We start from the raw sequence: 23,938 nt of genomic DNA, 5'->3' as shown, positions 1-23,938 counted from the left end.
GTCATATGGATACACGCTGTATGAAACGGCCATCACCAGAGGAGGAACGCTCCGCTCCAAGAATAACATCAGAGACCGAGCGCTGGTGAGGACAGGCAGCCACTGATGCACTACGACAGCCATGTCCAAAGTCCGGCCGGACCGGCCCGGGGGCCAATTGCGGCCCGTGGACCGATTTTAAGTGGCCCTCGGCTTGTCTCTCAAAATATCCTATATGTGGCCCTCCACACAGTATTGGTTAATCAAGCAAGTTCCATTCACATTCTTTCCGTTCACCTAATGATGACGGCACTACTGTATCATACAGTTTGTAGACAAGCACCAATTAGGAACAACACAGGCAGAACTAATGTTTTCAGATGGTAAACAAAATCCACAATACACAGTACAATTGTATTATATGTGATTTTTTTTTAAATACCCCATATGATTCGAAAAGCAGCTGGCCCCCAGGTATTTTCACATGATCTAATCTGGCCCCCATTCAAAAAGGTTGGGACACCCCTGCACTACGATGTCAATAATGGCACACAACATGCTTACATGCTTCAGTTTGTGAGACAGTGAGTGTGCTGTAACCCCCTGTTAGTTATAGATACACACTGCCGCTCAGCATACTTGTGGGATACAGTTAACTGGCTAATACACAATGTCCAAAACACTCAATGTAATGTAAAGACAAGTTAAGTTATCCTTCATAATTCATCCTCTGCATTAGACCCATCCTCTACTAGGAACCTTCCTAGATAAGAAGTAGGGGCCAGTGTTGTAGTACTCAAGTCCAGGACTCGGGGGCAAATATTGGGTTAATCTTTGAGCGAGTGACCGTCTCCCCCCCCCTCCCCGCCTCTATGTGTATCTTTCTTAATGATGCTATGTCATTAACAGCTGCAGGTTAAGTGGTTCAGCTTGTAAAACCATCTCTCTGTTTCCTAGGTTTTTGTGGACAGACATTTTGTCGGTGTTCTGGATTATAAAATGCAAGAGCTTGCACTCCTTGATGGGAAGGTACCCGACCCGTTGTTTGTGTGTGTGTTTCTGTATGTGTTTGTTACTTTGTGTTTGTATTCAGTTGTGGGCCTACAGTTACAGTCTGTACTGTAGGTGTGCTGCTAAGTTTGTCTCTTTCAAACAGATGCAGTTGTTAGTATTTTAACACCACGCTGTATGTGAGAGCTGCCGGGCATGCTGATGAATGCTCCTGGCGCCGAGCTCCTAGTATTAAGCCAACAGCGAATTTTCAGACAAATGTTGATCCTAACAAAGCAGAATGCAAGTAGCCAACTTTCAACTCGTGCAAAAAGTGCAGACTAAGATTGGCCTCGATCAATTACTTGAATCAGTCCAGTTGAAAGGCATTCTCCCCCCCCTCTATTTTCTTGTTAATCCTTTGCATTGAGCAACAGAATTTCAATAATGCCTCTCATGTTTTATGTATTTGTCCACTGAAGGGAGAGAGAACTCTGAGTTTACTGGTGGAGAACTGTGGAAGAGTGAATTATGGGAAAACCCTAGATGAGCAGCGCAAAGGTACACATTGTTCTCAAATATCGATGGCTTTGGGTGTGCGGGTAGTGCAGCGGTCCATTCCCTGCCTACCAACACGAGGGTCACAGGTTTGAGGCCCTGTGTTCCCTCTGGCTTGGTCAGGTGTCCATACAGGCACAATTGGCCGTGTCTGCGGGTGAGAAGCCGGATTAAGGCTATGTGTCTTTGGTCGCTGCACTAGTGCCTCCTCTGGTTGGTCGGGGCCGCTTGTTCGGGGGAGGGGCGCGAACTGGGGGGAATAGCGTGATCCTCCCACATGCTACGTCCTGCTGGTGAAACGCCTCACTGTTAGGTGGTGACTGCACATGTATCAGAGGAAGCATGTGCTAGTCTATGACTCTCCCAGATCGGCAGAGGGGGTGGAGCAATGACCGGGACAGCAGCGGGAATTGTACAGTTGGGGTGAAAATATGGGGGGGGGGGGGGGTTGGGCGGTGGATCTAAAAAAAACATGTGTGTGTATGTGTGTGTGTGTGCGCGCGCGCGTGTGTATATATGTGTGTATATATGTGTATATATATATATAGGGCTGGGCAATATAATCGATACGGCAATATATCGCGATATTTTATTTCCCGATACTTGGACGCTAGTATCGCGATATATATATATATATATATATATATATATATATATATATTTGCAGGCCATGCAATGCCAGGCCTCTGCATCTGGTGATTCCCACCCCTAATCGATACTGTACCGATATTTCCCATATCGATGCGTTCAGTAACACTCAACACTCAGTAGTTTTGACTAAATTTGTCCACTAACTTATCAGTATAAAGTGATGTACATATTATTACACTACCTGGGTGGTACACAGTGTGTTGTATCTTTAGCTCTATTATTTAATTTTGAGTAAATTCTGTAGAATATCGCAATATATCGCAATATGTATCGCATCGCAATATATCGTGATACAATCGTATCGTGACCCAAGTATCGTGATACGTATCGTATCGTGAGATCCTTGCCAATACCCAGCCCTAATATATATATATATATATATATAGCTTTGTAGATGTTATAGTCTTACCGATCTTCTTCATCATAGAGCATGAAAGAAACTAATTAACATCGTTTCAATCTCCCCAAGAGGACTGATAAAGCAGCGCTGGCTTGCCTTTCAGGTCTTGTCGGAGATATCGAGTTGAACAAGAAGCCCCTGCGAGACTTCCTCATTCACAGTCTTGATATGAATCCGGGCTTTGTCAACAGGTTTGTGACTTTCAGTGTCCCTCCATGTTGTTTTCTCTCTCTTCTCTCTGTCATTACACCTGCCTGGCTGTGACTCAGTCCAGCTGATTCACACAGAGCAGAGAATTAGAATGGCAGCATGAGGAAGTCACAACACAGCCTTTCAATTTACTGTCCCGCTGACATATTAAACATCTCCCATCGTCAGCAGTATAGGAAGGTTAACCCATTGATACCTGATGCAGCATTTGCGTGTATATCCCTCATTTGTGTGCGTATCCCTTTAAGACCGCGAACCGCGTTAACGCGGTTCGCGGTCTTAAAGGGATACACACACAAATGCTGCATCAGGTATCAATGGGTTAAACGGCTGGGGTCAGTTCAGAAATGAATTGCTGAACATTGTTTCTCATCCATTCAGTTCATTTCAGTTAAATTTGACTTGGTGAGATCAGCAGAAAATACATTTTTAGTTCAATAGAAACCCAATTGTACTCTTTTTTTTCCCTTTATTCAAGCATCCCAGAGTGAAAAAAGAGCCCTTTACCTTCCATTATTTCAACAATGTCATGTGTTTTGTGTTTCAGTTTTTCATTATTTCTGATAAACTGCAACGGCTACAGAAAACTGTGTATACAGAAAATACCCCGAATTTGAACAGCAGTGCACAAATAACCTATAGGGGGTTGAATAAAATAATGGAAACACAACATGAAAAAGAATTTTGACGTAACTAAATCACAGTCACAAAGGCAGCTAATATGCAGGCAAGTCATAGTAAGATGAATGACAAATAGCAGAATGTGTCAGATTGAAAAGAGGTGTGACAGTCACCTGGTGTGTGAGCTTTCAAAGCAGCGCGAGGCAACAAACAGCGACGCCGAGTTCCAGTCAATTCCCGGTTTGCAGATGTATCGCTCACAAAAACTGCAAAAAGCAGAAAAGTGGAAAAAGTCATAACATTCATTACAGCGTAGGCCAAACGATGACAAGCTGCACCCACACAGATTTTAGACACCTCAATACTACTGCCCTCAAAAATACCCAGTGGATTGAATGAACAGCTTAATAAAAACTGCACATCAGGAGCTTCTCAAAGCTGCCGGTAATGGCAGGAAACCTTGCTGTTTGGGAAGTCTGTATCCAAGGCCATATTGCACAAAGATGTGTCACCTGCTGTATTGAGCACAAAACATGGAGCCCTGCGGAATGGAGGAAGTAATCTTTCCAGAGAGGTTCTTATATCCAGACATGTTTACCTTTGTAGAAAGTCAAAAGAAGCCTTCAGCCTTCAGCGTCTGCTGCCTGTTAACTGTTAAACATGGAGGTGGATCTGTCATGCAGGAGACATCTCGTAGGAGCCATTAGGTCCGTTGATTGCTCTGCATGGAGGCACAGCAGCCGAGGATTATGAGGTCATTTGACAGGGCCAGGTGCACCCGAGGGTGCAAACAATGTTCCCATAATCCAAGATGATGCCTCCACACACACTGCTAAACAAATCAAAGTGGGGTGTCATGAACACCAGGATAAAGCCTTCCATGGCCTCCCCCAGTCCCCAAAGTGTTTCTCCAGCTCCTTCATCCTTCAAAGAGCTGCTGGGGGTTTCCTTCTTAAATACTGACCCACTATCTCACTGCACACAGTTCAGGTTTGACAGCATTTTAAGGAGCATTGAAACTACTCGGAAGGTAAAGGCTGGCCCTATTCCTTAGTAGTTACGTGATATTGTTATTGGTATTATCAGGTGTTCAGGTTATGTTGTCCTCCCCCTGTATGGATTTGAACTGTGCTCTTACAAAGCTTAATGTGCAGAAGCATTATCTGTAACGACGGGACAACATCAAAAGGAAGTGTGTTCCCCTTTTGCAGAGTGAAGAGCTCAGGCCACTGGAAGTCCATGCGTCAGCAGCTGTCCTTCCCAGCCTTTTTCCAGGCCAAACTGCACGTGGAGGGCAAGCCCAGAGACACCTTCATCAAACTGCCTGTGAGCACGACAGCCAATGAGCTTCTCCCCTGAACACAGCTCTTCCTGGCCATGTTTTATTCATTGGCTCTTTGGTGTGCCGTTAATGATATCCACACACAATATCAGAATGAGAGTTTGAAAAGGGAATTCCAACAGTGAAGAAAGTCATCCTGGTCAGACTTTCAGTGGGAGTTTCAAGTTACTGCTTCTAGATGTAACAGAGGTCTACCTGTCCATTATAGATTGTCTCTTATAAATATTTGAAGAGTTCTGTTCAAAGACTCGGTGTATCTTTTTTGAAAAATGATCTTTATCTGAACTTGGTCATTAAATTATAGAGAATCCAGTGTGCTATCGTTAACGGGAGTTCTTCCTTCACTTAGCAGGGATGGGAATATGCGCTTCAGAGATTGATTTCACATGAAGCTGGATACCTAGTTAGCAATTCAATTCAAGAAAAATATCTTTGAGCAATATGTGTTTTTCTTTATCTGATACAATATGATACTATCATAAGAGTGCCTTGTAGAGCAATGGAGAATTTACTTATGGCATTCTTCTGTGACACTTCGGTTGAGACTCGTATTGTAATCAACACAAAATAACCATGTGGTAATTGACATTATCCAGAGTAGGGATGGGCATGATTAATCGATGGTCGATCATCAATCGTTACGAATTTGATCGATAATCGATCGTTAAGAATTTGATCGATAATTGATCGTTAAGAATTATCATCGTTAAAAATGTTGTCAATAATGTGGAATTTGATCGATCTAATGTTGGTATCAAATAGGGTTGGAATGAATTAATTTCACTATGTGGCAGCAATGAGACATCTTACATGAACATAATTGTTTGATATGATTGATGTCTTCTGGAATAAAAGAGGCTCATTGTGTTTAAGAGCACATTGGCTTGTTAATTTCTGAAGAGGTTTGGCTTGGAGCCAGGCTCGGCTGCCTTTACAAGCACCGCATATCTTTTTTGTTTTGTTTTTGTTTAGCAGTGAAAGTTAAACTGCCTTGTTTATGAGGATTATGGACTATAAGTTCTTTTATAATGATTTAATTGAGGAAAAACACACTTTCTTTAGTATTTTCTCTCATAGGCATTTTCAATGTCATTTTTTTTAATGATTGATCAATAATTAATTGATCGTTAAGTTTCCAGATGATTGATTAAGGAAATTTCTTCCAAATAAAGTAAATTATATGCATGTCTATAATTGAGAATAAATGTGATGGGTAACCAAAGTCTACAGAAAACAGAGTCATAACAGAGTGACATGAAGGAAGAAGGAAAGATGTAAAATCGAAAGAAACACTAACAGATAAATCAATATTTATGATTTTGCCTGTCAAATTGAGTTTATCCTGGTTGAAAGACAAACCGTCTCCCTGATTTGAACCATATTGTATTATACTTCCAGGAACAAGACCAAAATAATGACTGCAGGAGAGTTTTAAATTTTGATTTGAAGTCTCCAGAGAAGCAGCTCTGAGAGACACTTTATTGACAGCTGGCTCACTGATCATTCATTGAATATATTCATTATACAATAATGTTATTTCCCTCACTGTGTGTGATGAGATGAGAACAGCTTTTTTGCGCTCTTTAAAATATGCTGTGTTGATGTCCTGCATACTTGAATTATTGATCAAGATGCTTCTTCACCGATCATTACCCTCCTGTCATAGACAATAGCTTCCATGGTCATATTTTGCTTCATGTAACTTCCCCAATGTTCCAGTTCTGAGAAACAGTTGCTGGATGTACAGTAAACAGCTAAACATCAACCCAAGATATACTGGTCAAAACTCCACTTTACAGGCTTAAAATGCTATTTTTAAATATCCAAACAACCCTCCAATAATGCAACTAATATCACAGGACTGCACAAGTCTTAATCACATTAACCATCAGCATGGTTGGGATATGTATTTGTATTTGGCTTAGACGGCCTGCCTGCCTGTTCATACAGTAAGTGAACTGTCGCTTGTGTCCACAGGGCTGGAACAAAGGTGTGGTCTTTATCAACGGGAGGAACCTGGGGCGCTACTGGTCCATCGGTCCTCAGCAGACTCTGTACGTCCCGGGACCCTGGCTGCACAAGGGAGCCAACCAGGTACTTCTTTCTAACCAATGCTTTATGACTTTTATCAGAGTCACCTTCCAGTGCGTGCATGTTTAGCATGGGTCAGCCCCAGTGGGAACCGAACCCCTGACCCCGTCATTGTCACGTGACACGCTCTACCCGCTGACCACTTGTTTTGCACTCGCTTCTTTAGTCTCCACTCAGAGGTCGCAGCCGTTAACAGAATATTTTCTGTCATTGACAGAATTATTTTAAGAATGACAGAAAAATCTGAAGGCCCTCTGTCATTTTGACAGATTACACTGAGGGCCATCTACCCTGTAATTCACAGCAGAGCGCCGGTTCAGCGTCCGAACCAATATAAAAATGGCCATGAGAAGCCGTCTCTCCGAGGCAAAGACACAAAACTTCATGACAATCACCTCAGGAGAGAGGTGAGGGGGGGAGGAGAGGAGAGGTGAGGGGAGGAGGAGAGGAGAGGAGAGGAGGCTAATGGGAGCATAGCTGGGGAGGACAGGACCGAAGCGACGGCTGTGAGCATTATCCACTCATGCCCCGATGGCTGCCAGCCAGGGACACACGGCACTCACAAGTCACACACTTGTCACTATGTCAGAGACATACTGTACAGTGTATATGTTGATCTGTGTACAGTGTGCACAGATCAACAGATATGATATACAGCTGCTGATGTTCAGCTCCCCAGTAGCTTTGTAGCTCCACTACATGTCCCTCTCCTCCCCTGACCTCCACTGCATGTCCCTCTCCTCCCCTGACCTCCACTACATGTCCCTTTCCTCCCCTGACCTTCACTACATGATGTCCCTCTCCTCCCCTGACCTCCACTACATGATGTCCCTCTCCTCCCCTGACCTTCACTACATGTCCCTCTCCTCCCCTGACCTCCACTACATGATGTCCCTCTCCTCCCCTGACCTCCACTACATGTCCCTCTCCTCCCCTGACCTCCACTACATGTCCCTCTCCTCCCCTGACCTCCACTACATGTCCCTCCCCTCCCCTGACCTCCACTACATGTCCCTCTCCTCCCCTGACCTCTACTACATGTCCCTCTCCTCCCCTGACCTCCACTACATGTCCCTCTCCTCCCCTGACCTTCACTACATGATGTCCCTCTCCTCCCCTGACCTTCACTACATGATGTCCCTCTCCTCCCTCGACCTCCACTATATGTCCCTCTCCTCCCCTGACCTCCACTACATGTCCCTCTCCTCCCCTGACCTCCACTACATGTCCCTCTCCTCCCCTGACCTTCACTACATGATGTCCCTCTCCTCCCTTGACCTCCACTACATGTCCCTCTCCTCCCCTGACCTCCACTACATGATGTCCCTCTCCTCCCCTGACCTTCACTACATGTCCCTCTCCTCCCCTGACCTCCACTACATGATGTCCCTCTCCTCCCCTGACCTCCACTACATGTCCCTCTCCTCCCCTGACCTCCACTACATGTCCCTCTCCTCCCTTGACCTCCACTACATGTCCCTCTCCTCCCCTGACCTTCACTACATGATGTCCCTCTCCTCCCCTGACCTTCACTACATGATGTCCCTCTCCTCCCTTGACCTCCACTACATGTCCCTCTCCTCCCCTGACCTTCACTACATGTCCCTCTCCTCCCCTGACCTCCACTACATGATGTCCCTCTCCTCCCATGACCTCCACTACATGTCCCTCTCCTCCCATGACCTCCACTACATGTCCCTCTCCTCCCCTGACCTCCACTACATGATGTCCCTCTCCTCCCATGACCTCCACTACATGATGTCCCTCTCCTCCCATGACCTCCACTACATGTCCCTCTCCTCCCCTGACCTTCACTACATGTCCCTCTCCTCCACTACATGCCTGTGCTTGTTGTTTTGGCTTGATCACAGGTCGTAGTGTTTGAAGAGCAGGAGGCAGATGGCAAGATCCAGTTCTCCAGCAGCCCTGACTACGGCATGACGGTCGATGTCCAGTAAGGAGAGAGGTGAGGAGGAGAGGAGAAGCAGGCATGACGGTCGATGTCCAGTCAGGACAGGAGGTGAGGGGGAGAGCAGAGGAGAGGCGAGGCGAGGAGGCTAATGGGAGCATAGCTGGGGAGGACAGGACTGAAGCGACGACTGTGAGCGTTATCGACTCATGCCCCAATGGCTGCCAGCCAGGGACACACGGCACTCACGAGTGACACACTTCACTTCACTGAACGTGACATTTTGTGTCCTATTAGAAGAAGCCAACGCAGCGATGATCCAGACTCATCGAGCTCCGCGCAGCAATTTTCCATTTGGTGACTACTTTACATTGAGTGGAATCCGTCGTTATGGTTGTGGTGTAAGTCCTTATGGTTTGAAGCCAAGACAAAACTGTAGCCATGCAATGCAATAAAGATTTTATGCAATGAAATAACCGGGACATTAACCCGCACTTATATAAGCAGAGAGCAGGAGACTGTGCCAGAGAATGATCTCATTGATTACAAACACAGCGTTTGAATTCATAAATGACATAAAGGCAGTGTCTGTGAATAAAGATGCTTTGACCTCTGTGTCTCTCGCCAAGGCCATGGAAGCATGTGAACTGCTTTATTGATCCTGCATGTTGAGAGGCTATTTGATATACAGTAACAGTGTGCTAGCTGTTCAAATGTACCTTCTTCTTATATGCTGGCGAGCTCCTGCAGAGAAGTCAAGATTACAGGCTGCATTTGAAGCCCCGTTTCTGTTCTGCTCTTCACACAGCCGGTCTGGATCTCATCACAGCTCTCTTCCTGTAGAGATTGACGCGCCGCAGGGCCGATGTATCGTGTAACCGTGAAAACTAAGCACTGTGAATCAATAGAGTGGAACTGCACCAGCTAATATTGAGAGATAATCTGTGCGTAATAGCGATTGCTTCCAGTAGTCGTGGATTCCAGACAGGGAAGGTCGGGGAGTATGAAAAATTATCTGGCGAATTCAAAGAATGTTACGCTTCACTTACCATTGAGTGACATATTATTCAGTAGTAGCCTACTGGCTGAGTAAATTATCCCTCTCCTTGAATGTAATTATATGTATTTGGAGACAGCTGTAGCCTGAAGCTAATATCAATATGCCTTTGAGCAAGGCACTGATCCCCTTCACTCGTGCCTCCAGGGGATCTTTGTCTGGTGCGAAGCTAGAGAACCATGCAATGTGTCTGCATAATAGTATAAAGATGTGTGAAGACACAATAGAGAGCCACACAGGTCAGGTTGTTCTCAGTTGTTTATTTCTCTTGATTCCACTAACGTCTCTCTGAGACGCCGTTGCTGTGGCAAATTAACAACTTCAAGAGTCACATGCAGAAGTGTGAATCACATGAGGACGCATGATGACAGCAGACATGAGGAAAGCGAGGACTTGTGTAAAGTGTATTGTGCCTTAGAGAAGTCCTCAGGGGGGCAATAATCAATAAACCACATTAAATACTGAATGATCTGTACTGCCAAAGTCACATGGCGGGTGGGTTCTGTTTGACGGGAGAAATCTCTTGAGGGCTAGATATTGCTTGGTGCTTCATTTGTTGGGAGTCAAAAGTTAGTTGAAATGTGATGATGAGGGAGGTTCAGTGTTGTGCATGGTGGCGCGTCACGTCTCTCAAAGCTGCCTGAAGAAACATCACAGCAGAACATCACAGAGAGCTGTGTGACCACACGCTGCCCTGCCCCACTGGGCTGGGAATTAGTTTTTTCCTGCTTCTCGACAAGAGCAACCTTCATACGATGAGAGGGGGAATTGAGTTTCACTCCAATGAGAGCCACCATAAAAAAAAGGGGGTGGGGGGATAAAAATGGTGACCTGCTCTTGTGAAGCTTGCCGATAGCTCACATTTAAAACATTTTGCTTTTTATAGGATAGTGGGGGACTTAAGTACGATTGACGAAACGATAACACTTTTATACAATCGGTCCTACGGTATTTTGGAGCGCAATTCTTTCCAATGCTCAGAACATACATGGATCATCAGCGGCGCTGTAAGGGAGACGGTGTGCGTGTCTGCCTGTCGGTAACGCTAACCTATATCGACCTTTATGACAATTAGTGTGTTGGAGTGTAAGCGCTGTAACACTGCTGTAACTCAATTGCACATCGACACTTGAAATAAATACATAAATAAATATATTAAGATTGATTTTTTTTTTTATAAATAATGGGAGACAAGTTGACAAGTTGACGAACAGAATAAATCAGAAGGTAGATTTTGTTTATGTCTTTTAACAATGACAGGTCCCAGTGCAACCCAATATCATGCAGTCAATGGAGAACTGCCAGTTTCCACGTGAGATATAATACAGTCATTGTTTGGGTCTGTATCTTATCGTATTTTAAGCCAAATATGTAATAGCACGGTCTTTCCAGTTGATGCCCCCGCGGGGCTGTAACGTCTTTGTAACTTCTCATACTGCAGCAGTGCATTGTGGGTGATGGGGAGGGGGTGCTCGGAGATAATCTGGCAACAGTACAGAGGCTCAATGTTTGAATTATCTCCAGCTACTTCTGCTGGCCTTTGTGAGATAACAGCCACCACTGTGTATTGCACTAGACGCATCATCTATCAACTAGAGGAGAGATTCTGTTATACGAGGTGTAGAATAACTTTGTTATAGTGTGTTCAGCTATATAACGTCATAGTTAGCGTTTGAGGGTTTCTATTGTGGGATTGCAGTAAGTACTGTAACCCCCTTTTATGATACGGTTTTTCCCCAAGACAGATGGATACTTCTAGAAAAAGAACCCATAACGACATCGGTTCATAATACTGACGATGCTTTTTTTGAGCTAACTATTGAATTATTTAGCGAAAATACGATTCACGACTCTTTTTTTGTGCTTTTTATTAGCCTGCTGTCGCTTTAGCATGTAGGGTACTCAGTCCTCGAGTGGAAGCCATACTGTAGCTTTTTATGAAGAACAAAATATTTTGGGCCATGCATAAATGATGTTAATCAGTGTTTCCTAGGATACACCAGACCAGTTTCATTAAAGTACACACGTTCAGTGACAGTTAACAGACGTAGCTTGTTTATCTCAATGTCGTTTTTAGGGCCATTTCTGTCTCCATACATTATGCATGAAGCACACTGTATCAGAGAGAGGAGAGGGACTGAACCAACCGTGTCAATGTCAAATCATAAACCTGGACTTTTGGAGACTAACTGCAGAGCTCTTCTTTCTTATCTAGGGACACAACATTTATGATCTTCTCTGGTCCCACTCTTCTCTATAGATGGCATGCTTGCACACTGCCAGCTGACCCTTGTTAAGCGATGTCCGATGCACATGAACAAGGGCTGATTTGAACTGGCTAAACTGACGCACTGTTCCACCACTTTATACGAGCGCTCACATAAGGATTGCGTCAGCTTTGCAGCTTATATGAAGGTCTTGTTCAGGCATTATGAACATGTCATGTTTGGTGATGTGCTATTACTCTTTCCATGTGGTCAAACCTGGGTGAACCTGTGCCTTGTCATGTGTCAGTGAGGGATTAACCGGGGGGGGCGGGGGGGGAATGTTTTTACATATAAATACAGTAATTACAATGCTCCGTCATTTGAATCCAAGAACATTTGCCACTAATCCTCTGATTGTTCTCATGTTTCAATTATTATTTATATACACATGTTGCCATATAGGGAACATTGTCTGCGTATTTGTAAGTGCTGGGATTTGAATGTTTACATGTAGGTTTCAGCTCCCAAGCATAAGGGATCCATTTCAGACAGCAGTCATTTCAAGTGTATGGGTCGCACGAGATGCACGAGTTATAACGATGCTATAAAATGGACAATGAATAAACCAAGAGTCAAATGTAGGTAAGCGTCAGTAGTATTGAACTAGCAAGTAAAATGCATGTAAACACCCAAACCAATTAAATTAAGTTAAAGCAAACATTTTCCTAGTTATACAAAAGGACAATCCTTCCCTTTTTGTGTCCGTGATGGCTGAAAGTAAACTCCATTTGAGAGATGGGTTGTCCTTGTCGCCAAAGTCTCTGTCCATACTGATGATGTAGGCCGTGTCCGTACATCCGTTAGCAACACTTCAGTCCAAACCCAACTGGAATCTGTAACTTTTCTCAGTCATTTTCCTGGTGCTGAACTTCACCATGTGCAGATCCAGACCCATGCATGTGTGTGTGTGTGTGTGTTTTTTTCTCTCTCTCTTTCTTTTCTTATGGGAGGGAGGGTGATGTTCTTTGTCGTTCGTTGAATGTGATTGGTTGAATTGGCTGGCTCTATGCTTTTCTTAATTGTGCTGTCACTTGTGTTCGCTTGTCTCCGCCGGCGGGCTATTATACCATGCAGGTGCAGAAGTACATCCACTCCTATCCAGAGGGGGCGGCGTCCTTTCAGCTCGGCGCTCGCGTTGTCAGCACTTGAACCTGATAAATACTGCCTTCTTCTACTAATCTGTGCTTTAATATGATACATTTGTACTGTTTTAATCCATATATTAAAAGTGTTTAGATTCAGTCAAGAGGATTAAAAACCCCCATCGAAGGCAATCCTTTCCTCAGATGATTAAGACGTGAGCACTGTTTGTACTAAGAGAGAGAGAGACTGTCTCTTTCTTTTCTTCCTCTCTCTCTCTCTCTCTCTCCTCCCGGGCTCCAAAAGCGACCACCTGGAATAGAATGGAGAAAGGTAATGCTGAGAAAGAGCACAAACTTGAATTTGACTCAATTAAGCCTGTTTATTTCATCCGTGTCATTTAATCATGGACAACAGCTGGCATAACCGCGGTGCAAAAAATGGATGTCCACGATATTGGGAACACCTGCTCTTGTTACCGACTAACCAGGTGAGTCCAGATGAAGGTGATTTCACCTGTTTAATCCACTTCATTCACGAAGGGAAGATGTGGGTGTGGAGGGGTAAGGAGGTTTACACCTTGAGGTGATAATGGAGATATGGATTTGTTCATTTACCATGCTCTGGAGGAAATGTGGTCAGATCTCCACGTTGGGGTCTGTGAATCCTTTTTTCCCCTCGTTTACAAGCACGGGTTTCTCTGTTCTCGTGTGCCAAACGAGTATCTGGTGGAGGGAAGAGCACAGAGAAAGGCACAAAGCACAAACAGCATTAGCCACATTAGCAACATGCCGCCTCTCCTAATGCACTCATTCACTGCGCGCTCCTTTTCAGCGCCCGCTGTGCCCCATGTTCCTCTTAAGCATTCACTCCCACTTATAGCGAGGACAGTACATGCAGGACCACGGGCTCGTCTCTCTGTAAAGAGCTACTTGAGCATGAAATCTGCATTCGAAGGGAGTGAATAGGGACCGCACCAGTGTGTCGGCTTACAAATATAACACTGCCCTCCCCGCGTGTTGTTACATCCTCTCCTGACTACGGATGCAATGATTATAGATTTTATTTTTTTATATATATTTTTTTTTCCAGGTTCTTCTCACATTTTCTCCCCAGTTGTACTTGGCCAATTCCCCCTGCTGTCCCGGTCGTTGCTCCAACCCCTCGGCCGATCTGGGGGGGGGGGGGGGGCCGAAGACTAGCACATCATTCCTCCGATACATGTGCAGTCGCCAGACACTTCTTTTCACGTGACAACGAGGAGTTTCACCGGCAGGACGTAGCGTGTGGGAGGATCACACTATTTCCCCCCAGTTCCCCCTCCTCCCCAAACAGGTGCCCCAACTGACCAGAGGAGGCACTAGTGCAGCGACCAGGACTCATACCACCCGCAGACATGACCAACTCTATCTGTAGGAAGTTCTGACCAAGCCGGAAGTACCGCTGCTGCTGGGAATTGAACCCGGGTCGCCGTGGTAGGCGAGTGCTTTTACTTCTACACTACCCAGACACCCACGATGATAGATTTTCATGGTACGATTAGCTTATAGTCTGAGGAAAAATCACAGTTTCACAATTATTATGCATTAATTTATTTCACAACACAGACACAACAGATCATTCATGGCGATCTCACCCATGTGCTTATGTGTTTACAATACATTCACGCTACTATTAGTAGATTGGTTAACTGTGTTTCCCATACAGCCTAGGGGTGATTATGTTTTGTGTTCTGATGAATTAGGAAGTGAAGTTGTGTTGTTGAAATAAACGAAGGGTGATCCTTAAACTCTTCGACAAGCAGCTGTCTCCACTAGTCTCGGCCAAAAGCTCGACATCTGATAAAAAAGCAGAAACGACCTTGCAGATTCGGCGCATAGGGAACTTTTCTGCGCTCCAAAAAACAATTCTGCTCTGAAAGCGGCATCACAGTAAATACATGTGATGCGTGTTTATATAGCTATGTAGCTAAAAACAAAAATAAAATGAACACCATGAAAAAACATCTTTCTATGGGGGGACCGATAACACTAACACACATCCGCCGGATCTCGGGCGGTAGACAGGAAGAATGAGAAGCCAGTGGAAACCAGGCTCTTCCCCCAGAGAACCTGGTGAGGCGAGGTTAGTCCCACAGTAGTACCATAATTTGACCAGCCTGTTTTGAGAGTGCAGAACAGAAACACTCGGTGCAGCTGAGCCTGTACACCTACAAAACTGTGACATTTTAAACCGCGGTTAATAGTGACATCACTTCATTACTGCATCCCTACTCCTGAACAAAGAGTAATGGCTTCCTTCTACCGAGAGCCTGTTCAGAATCAATCTACATCGTATGCATGAGCTTTCTCTTGGCAATAATAACGCTGCTGCTGAAGAACAGCGCAGTTCTTTTGTGTACGTAACGCAGTGCTATCAAGTGTCTTGATTTGGCCCCAGAGAGAGCGGACCAACACCCAGCAAAGTGATGGCAAGGGGGGAATGAGGGGGGAGTGAAGAAAGAAATCATGGAAAGTGCTGAGCTGATTTCCCCTCCTCTCCGCGCGGCGTTGGAACGCTCCTCCCTTTCATCTCGCCGTGGCGGCGGCGCTCATGAATTATGCATGGGGCGTGTTTGAGATGTGGCAGGAGCCCACTCCCACTTTGCTCAGGTGTAACAGGGGGGAGGTTAATAGTCACGCTGGCATCTGAAGAGGTGGATTATAAGGAAGAGAGATGCTCGTGCACAGCTCGCTGTCTTGTCTTCTTCCTCCCATCTGTCCCTCCCTGTGCTCATCTGTAATCAGTATGACGTCCCTCCCCAGCCCCCCGCCTCCAATTCTGAATCCCCTCTTTTCATCTACTCCTCTCTGAATGGCTAGAGGAGTGCAGGAGGGAAGAACAGGCTGAAGGTAGCCTCTCTCTCTCTGTGTGTGTGTGTTTGGGGGGGGTGTTGGTGGTGCTGATAGTGGCTAGCTGAAGCCCTCTGGCTGACTCCTCTGTGCCCAGAGAGAGGCTAGTGAAACGACCCAGACCAACGACCGTGGGCAGGAATGGTGGAGTCGGCTTGGAGAAGAACAACTATACAACTACTGCCCTGCAGGTTCTAACTCGTGTGTGTGTGTGTGTCTGTGTGTACGTGTGCCTGTGTGTGTGTGACTGTGTGTGTGTGTAAGGGAGTAAATGTATGGAGGTGGGCTATGTAACCTTAAGCAATGGAGTCAAACTTTTCAGCAACAAATTCACACTTGAATTCTAACCATCAGTCTCAATGTTTCTGTACCAGTTTTGTATCTCCCACTTAGTATGTTGAACACAGGACTCAATGTGTGGAGGAGGAAGTGTTGCAAGCCACTAGTCTAAACTGGATTGGTTTTATTTGTGTGTTTATGGTATTATGGAGCATTAATAAACATACTTTTTTGCATTTAAGGTAATTCCCATTTGTTTATTTTTGCTGCCAACCACCACCTATGTAACAACGGTGCAATCACATTTTGAGGAATTAGGTTTTATAATAATAGAAGTAGAATTGTTGTCTGTAGAATTGTCTCCTACGTTCTTGTTGATTCATCTATTCATGGCAAGTTCTGCTTCTAAACATCTAAATGTCTGCATCTAAACACGAGTGGTATCTTGTCTCATCACTGCGTTGTGCTTGCCATGATATCAGTAGTGTGAAGCTACACAGTTTGCTGTTATAGAGCTCATGAAAAATACTGATGTTCTCTGTTGCCTAGAGAGAGTATACAGTAAAGAGCCTAATTTGAATGCTCTGAAAAAAGATGAATTTGTTTCCTTATCTGAATGCAATAAATTGAGAAAAACACTCCGGGATTCATAAAAAATCTGGCAAATTTAGCAAGACCTTTTCTAGGTCACCTGGCATGCTAGGCAGTGTTGGGCAAGTTACTTTCAAAATGTAATATACTACATATTACTAGTTACTTTCATTTGAAAGTAATAAGTTACTTTACAATATTACTGTCTGTGTAGAGTAACTCGTTACTTATTACCGGTACACTACTTTTGCATTACTTTCACCAAAACAACAGCAGCAGCAGAATGACATCGCCGCCCCGGAACCATCCCAAAAAATAATTTCAACCGCCTTGAAGTCAGTGTAAACAATCCAAAATTCAAAATGTTATTCTTTTCCTTTGTTATTGTCATCTATAGTGGTTATTTGCATAAAAACACACAGTTTGATTAGGAAATGATTGTATCTTTTTTAAATATGTGCTTTGATTTAAAAAAAAAACTAAATTTGTAACTTGAGTTACTTGACAAATAACTGGTATAATATTACTGAAATCCTATAATTAATAAGTTATATTACTGAGTTACTGCTAAAAGTAATATATTACATGTAATATGTTACTTTTGTAATGAGTTACCCCCAACACTGATGCTAGGGCACCGGTTTGAATTCCCAGACCGACTAGAACATGTGAATAACCCTTATACATAGTCCTCCTTTGACAACTACCACTGTGTTAGGCAAGACAGTTAAAATCGCACTCAAGCTGCTTAGTGGCCAACAGTAGAAGAAACTGTACTGGCCATGGTAGTGGCATGGCTGAAAAAGCTTATGCATGCCCAGCAAACCTTCCCTAATAAGTAATAATTAAAATATTATATTAATTAATAATTAAATATATAATAAATAATATAATATATATATAATATAATAAATAAATAAAAACAGCAAAAAACTGAATTACCTTAGTGCAATTTGCTGCTTTAGGCTCCAGGTCGTTGAGTGTGACGAGTTCCCGGAGCAAACTGCTCTCCTGGTAGCCTCCCTTCACCCCCCGGAGCTTGAAGTAGGCCTGGGGCTTGAAGAGGATGAGCCTCAGGTTGATGGCAAAGCCGGCCATGTCGATGGCAAAGGGCCGGTGGGGGTCGAACACCGTCTTCCAACCGTAGACCTTTCCAGCTGCGTTGACCTTGGGCGACTCGTACCGCAAGCCGCCCACAAAGGCCACGGGCCACACCGAAACCTTCCGAGTCGATCTCATCTAGGAGAGGAGGGGAGGGGAGGGGAGGGGAGAGGAGACGAGAGGAGGGGAGACAAGAGGAGGAGGGGAGAGGAGAGGAGGGGAGGGGGGAGGAGAGGAGGGGAGGGGGGAGGAGAGGAGGGGAGGGGAGACAAGAGGAGGAGGGGAGAGGAGAGGAGAGGAGGGGAGGGGAGGGGAGGGGAGTGGAGGATGGGAGATGAGAGACGGGGAATGGATGGGGGAAGAGAGAGAATTAGTCATGTGAAAAGCTAGTGTACATGACGGTGAGACAGTGTGTTTGATTATTAGAGCATCAACTGGCGGTGTTAGGACAGCATGGGCGGAGGCTGTTTATAGCTGCTGCTGTAATCCAATGTGAAAAATGGTGAATATTGACCGGGCTGTGCTGTACAGCGTGGAGCTGACAAAGCGCTGGGCTAAAGGCAAATCGTTCAATACGGGTAGGTGTGTTAGGATGAGATGATGAGACATGATCATCTTTTATAAGCATAAATGTGGACAGTGCCAAGAGGGCTTGGAGGAGGGCGGAGCATCATAACAGAGTGACTGGCTGAGGAGGTTGTTGAAAGGTAGAGCACGTCCTTCCTCTTAAGCCGCTGCTTTGTCCTTTAATCTTCCAGCATCAAAAGATCTCAGCGCTCTGTCTTTGTCTGGCTCTCTGTGACGCTCTCTGTGATGCTCTCTGTGATGCTCTCTGTGATGCTCTCTGTGATGCTCTCTTCTCTTCAGCAGCGCCGCAGTCATAAAACGCAAGTTTTCATAATGAAGGGAAGAAGCCGGTTTAGGAACACAGCAGAGACATTTAATCAAACCCAATGCGCCAGAAATAACGATGCTGGTGCCTTTGTAGTGGATATGTTTTTTTTTAAATAAGGTGGGTGTGTGCCCGCCTGTGCAAGTGCATGTGGTGCTTATCTGCACGCATATATTGTTTTGCATCTGCATGCAAGCTTGTTTGTACAGTACATGCAAACGTGTATTTCTTAAAATATGCATAATGTGTGTTTAACGCGCATGGTGCAGGTTAGTCACCACTTTGCATTAATATGTGGGACTTTTATGTAGCAATTAGGATTGTCTTGTTTTTTGTTTCCCCCCACACATAGCTGCATCTAGACTGGTTTTTGTGAAGCATCTGGCACGCGCACATAAAAACCTGCAAATCTAGCAACACTTGTGACGATTTGAATACACAACAATCAATAAATGTTCCATCGGATCATCATCCATTCATCAAGAGGCCGCTCGCTGCAGTACATCCCCTTCACTCTGCAGCTAAAACTCCTCCCCTCTGGATCTCTAAAATCCTCTCCTCCTGAGCTCCAGTGAGTGCCACTTGCGTCCGTCTCTGACGATAAAGTTATCGACCTGAGACCATTCTGCAGCCGGGTTACACAAGCTGAGATGGTCGGTCCGCTGTGCGGTCTCATGGCTCTCCAAAATTATTTTGAAAAACCGGGGGTAAAAAATAAAATATTGGGGGTCAACTAGTTTTACTACTACCCGGTAGTTATGCTTGACTACTGAAACTTCATAAAGTGCCATATTAACCATAGATAGAGCCCAAACAAACAGAAACTAAATAGTTGCCTTGGGGGGGGGACATGGCGGCGCAGAGTTTTCTCTGCTCCTTCAGTGCCGAAATGCATTCTGGGCAGTGTTGAATTATCGTAACAGACGGTCAAAATGATCATTGTTCGAGGTAAATTATCGTACAAATACGATAATTATCGTCTGGTGTACACATTGACTGTATATTATTATTATTACAGTAAGTACAGTAGCCCAAGTGTCGTCACAGGTGTTATCTGCACAGATGGCATTTTTTTGAACATGTGCATTATAATGCCACCTTTTTCTACATACTGTAGGTCTGCCCTGGGGGCATGTTTAAAAAAAATTGGAGGGGGGGGGGGGGGGTATTTTCATAAGAATCTTGAGTCCCAACTATAAATTATTATTATTATGTTTCACCTGCACCACGCTCTTTAAGCATGTATTTTGTGTCTCTTCAAGTACAGTAGGTGTCTTGTGTTGGTGCAGATCAAGTGGAAACAGTGTGACTGTAGTATTAGATTGGTATCTGATGGAGCGGTGTGCGCTCAGCTCAGGGGAGCAGAGAGTTTGTACAGCATGTAGCGGGCTGGGCCTTTATGGGAATCTTTGAGCGTTAGGGAAAACGTCTGCCAGATCAGATTTGGCAGGATATTCTACATCTTAATAAGCTCTGAGAAGAAAAAGTGTGTTCATGTCTTGTCAGTTAAATGTTTAAATAAATGGATGCTCACCATAGATTAATTAGCTTAGCTTAGTTTAATCAAGCGAAAACAGAAACAGGTAATTGATTTGTCAGCCAGTAAGCAGCATCACTCTGTTTTCATCTAACACAGTCACTAACACTGCATCTCTGGTCTAAAGGTACATTATATCATTTATAATTATATTATTAGCAAAAAAACAACAACAATGGATCTATTTTTAGCACAGAGGCTAGTGTGCCTTCCTGTTTCCAACTTGTCTTCATAATGGAGGAGTTACACCTGAAACCAGAAAATATTTACTGTGCTGTCAGCAAACTGCTTCCTTTTCCTATCTATTTCCTCTCTTATTCTCTCTTTCACCATATCTCTACACTTGTTTCTCTCTTTCAGTTTGTCTATCGTTCGCACCCCCCCCCCCCCCCCCCCCCCTTCCCTTCAATACCCGTCCCAGGCCCCTCGGGGCTCTTACTCTAGCCCATAAATAGGTCTGTTGGAGGTGATGGAGGGCCTCTGAGGGAGAGCGAGCACTTGGGCTGATTCCCACAGAAAGGTAATGACAGGCCCCGTCAATACCCAGCGCTCCATTTACTACGACCCCCGTCTGCGCCGCTAACAAGCCCTGAGGCTAATACTCAGAGGACCTAGACCGTGTCCGCTCAGGTAACTCAACTGATGCCAAGATGGATGGCCTGAGATGTACTGATTACATGCCCAAACTCCAGTAGCTGCACATCCCTGACTACGCTTGTTAAGAGCCAGAAAAATGCTTCAGTACTTCAATATGCCACAGATGCCTTCAGCACATGGCTGGGCAGTATACTACAGTATGCACACCTATGCTGTGTTATGCACACATTTAAAGATGGATGCCAAATCATGCAATAAAATAATAATATAACCCAACTTTTTTTTTAAATGCAAATTACACAAAGAACATAATGTATGTGTATAATCAACAATGCCCTGTTTTTCGTTTTATTTTTTTGGTGGGGGGGGGGGGGGTACACTAAAAATACAGTGCAGAAACAAATATAGTAAAAATACTGTGATGCCTATTTGATGATCAAAATAGGTAAGCATTATCTTATCTATGTATTAGTTTATTTGATAGGGACAATGGCCAAAATAATAAAGTAATTGCAATAAAATGAGTAATTTTATTAATAATGAAATCATTAAAAATGCATGCAGCTCTGATTTGGCTTCGCCCAGCATTTAACATGCATTAAAAACCTTAATCTCTTGGATTAATTGAATTTCAGTAGGTAGTTTATTCCACGTCTGACAACCCTTTATTGAAAAAGCTGACTGCCTAAAGCATGCAGTGTGCAATTATACAATTGCCACTTGCTGAGCTCACAGTGATCCTACTGTTATTTTGCCTGCTGATAAATCTGCATAAAATATCAGGTGCTAATTCTGTAAACATTTCAAATCCAGCTTGAGGTATCAAAATTGAATTAAACTAGAATAACTGAGCAAATTGTACCGCTTCAATGTGTGACAGTGATGCCATCTCATGTTTTTTTTTTATTCATTATTTTACTGCTGGGTTATATAGGGATGTAATAGGATTAATTATAATCAGGCAGGTGTGGCTCCACACTATATCACTCATGTGAACTCAAGATAAATGTGGAAAAAATATTGTGTGCATGTACTGTATAACTGGGTATGTGGTGTCGAATTAGCTTGATTTTTTTTTAAGTCAAGTCCCTCCCTTCCCTCAGTTTTTTCTCCCATTTTGTCCCCAATTGTACTTGGCCGGCCTTGTCCCGGCCGTTGCTCCACTCCCTTTGCCGATCTGGGAGAGTTGTAGACTAGCACGCTCCGCAGTCGCCAACCACTTCTTTTCACCTGACAACGAGGAGTTTCACCAGCAGGATTCCCTCCACTTCCCCTCCCGCCCAACAGGCGCCCGACTGACCAGAGGAGGCACTAGTGCAGCAACCAGGACCCATTTAGCCTATTGCCATCATTTATGAGTTTTTATGATTGTATTGTTTTTTTGTGTGACTATTGCAGTTAGTAATATAGCCTACTGTACTAGCAAAACAACATTTAATGTGTTCATCATAATTCGTTTAAAAAACAAACCCAAAATACAAGTACAATACAATACAAACAAAGCCCAAAATAAGCATCAGTGATGCTGTACTAACCTCCTCGAACAGCTCCAGGCTGTATGTGTTGTCGTCATCGGCGAAGTAGACGATCCCCGCCTGGCTGCTGTTGGCGTTGAAGGTCTCCCTCAGCCAACGCAGGGCCAGGTTCCGCTGCATGGTGCCCCTGGGGATCCTGGGGTCGCGGGTGTCGCCCCGCAGCTTATAGTTCCTGGGCGTCTCCACATTGAGGTGGGTGTAGTTCAGCCCCGTGTCTCGGAGGAGCCGCGTCACCAGAGGCGTGCGCCTCTGCGAGTCCTCCACCAGGATCCAGTGCAGGTTGGCCACGTGCAGGAAGGTGTTGGCCAGCCGCGTCAGCTCCGCCTTCTGCACCGGCCGGCTGTACGTGGGCGTGACCACGTGGATGGTGGGCAGCACGTCGGACCAGGGCGGCGGCCGCGTGTACACGTACTCCGTCCTCACCACCTCCACAATGTCCTTGTCCGAGGCACAGTATTCTTTGGAGTCCTGCGCCTGGCCGCCCGCCTCCTTCTTGCCCTCCACGCCGTCATCTGCACGTGTGGGGATGAGAAGACGTGTGAGGGCGTTAGCACACCCTTGGGCTGCCCTTTGTGTATTCTACCTCAGGTGACTTAAACCCAATGAGGGGGGGGGGTAAAGTGTACCTGAGAGCCGGTGGCGGTGGACTGCAAGCCTCTCTGGTATGATAAAGATCTCTTTTACTAGGTGGTGACAGGCTGCAAGAAGCGAAAGCAGGCACTGTGAGAGGATAACACAGCTGATGGACAGAGAGACAGTGCAGGGAGAGGGAGGGAGGGAGGGGGGGGGGGGGGACATGAGCTGTGTGCTGTTGCCTGAGAGGAGCAACGTCCTTCAGGGGTTTCCTATTCTTTATGAAGAAAAAGAACGGTGGATAGGAGGGCACAGCACAATGCCTTCCTCTCTGTTAACTTTCGCTTTTGTCCTGCTCTTGTAAAAAGATATTCGATGTCAATAAAACCTCTCGCAACTTTTCTTTTCTTTTCATTTTTTTTTAAAGACAGAATGAATGATACAAGGGCTACATACAGTAGTGTCAGTGCAGTGTCAGGTGAGATTCAGGCCTAGCCAAGCTTAGCGGTAAGAAGGTATACGGGCATTATGGATAAGTATAAGCAATAGAAATGTAAGTAAACAGCCGTGAATCAATCTGCTGAACTGGTGGTGGCAGAAAAAACAGTTGAGTAAACAGTCGTGAATCACTCTGCTGAACTGCTGGTGGCAGAAAAAACAGTTGAGTAAACAGTCGTGAATCACTCTGCTGAACTGCTGGTGGCAGAAAAAACAGTTGAGTAAACAGCCGTGAATCACTCTGCTGAACTGCTGGTGGCAGAAAAAACAGTTGAGTAAACAGCTGTGA

The 23,938-nt window shown here is 44.8% G+C and overlaps 2 protein-coding genes across 2 annotated transcripts in view; one reads left to right on the top strand and one right to left on the bottom strand.

Annotated features, from left to right (window-relative positions):
- Nucleotides 1–9,376, top strand: part of LOC310777187 (beta-galactosidase-1-like protein 2) — a 34,109-nt gene extending 24,733 nt beyond the window's left edge. The window contains exons 13-19 of the mRNA XM_083637460.1: nucleotides 1–85; nucleotides 937–1,008; nucleotides 1,452–1,530; nucleotides 2,682–2,769; nucleotides 4,621–4,735; nucleotides 6,729–6,845; nucleotides 8,714–9,376. The exon at nucleotides 1–85 is cut by the window's left edge and continues 20 nt beyond it. Coding sequence (XP_083493586.1) covers nucleotides 1–85; nucleotides 937–1,008; nucleotides 1,452–1,530; nucleotides 2,682–2,769; nucleotides 4,621–4,735; nucleotides 6,729–6,845; nucleotides 8,714–8,800 — 643 coding nt within the window. The 3' untranslated portion in view covers nucleotides 8,801–9,376. The remainder of the gene's footprint in view (nucleotides 86–936; nucleotides 1,009–1,451; nucleotides 1,531–2,681; nucleotides 2,770–4,620; nucleotides 4,736–6,728; nucleotides 6,846–8,713) is intronic.
- A 4,417-nt stretch (nucleotides 9,377–13,793) lies between these two features.
- Nucleotides 13,794–23,938, bottom strand: part of b3gat1a (beta-1,3-glucuronyltransferase 1 (glucuronosyltransferase P) a) — a gene marked incomplete at its 3' end in the record, with an annotated part of 17,165 nt that continues 7,020 nt past the window's right edge. The window contains exons 3-5 of the mRNA XM_083637779.1: nucleotides 22,579–23,090; nucleotides 17,859–18,155; nucleotides 13,794–13,880 (exon numbers count right to left, since the gene is read on the bottom strand). Of these exons, the coding sequence (XP_083493905.1) occupies nucleotides 13,794–13,880; nucleotides 17,859–18,155; nucleotides 22,579–23,090 (896 nt within the window). The remainder of the gene's footprint in view (nucleotides 13,881–17,858; nucleotides 18,156–22,578; nucleotides 23,091–23,938) is intronic.

Source organism: Poromitra crassiceps (assembly GCF_964638095.1).
Source record: "Poromitra crassiceps genome assembly, chromosome: 5".
NCBI lineage: Eukaryota > Metazoa > Chordata > Actinopteri > Beryciformes > Melamphaidae > Poromitra > Poromitra crassiceps.
Note: the sequence above shows the minus strand (reverse complement) of the source record. Positions and strands in the feature narration are given on the sequence as shown.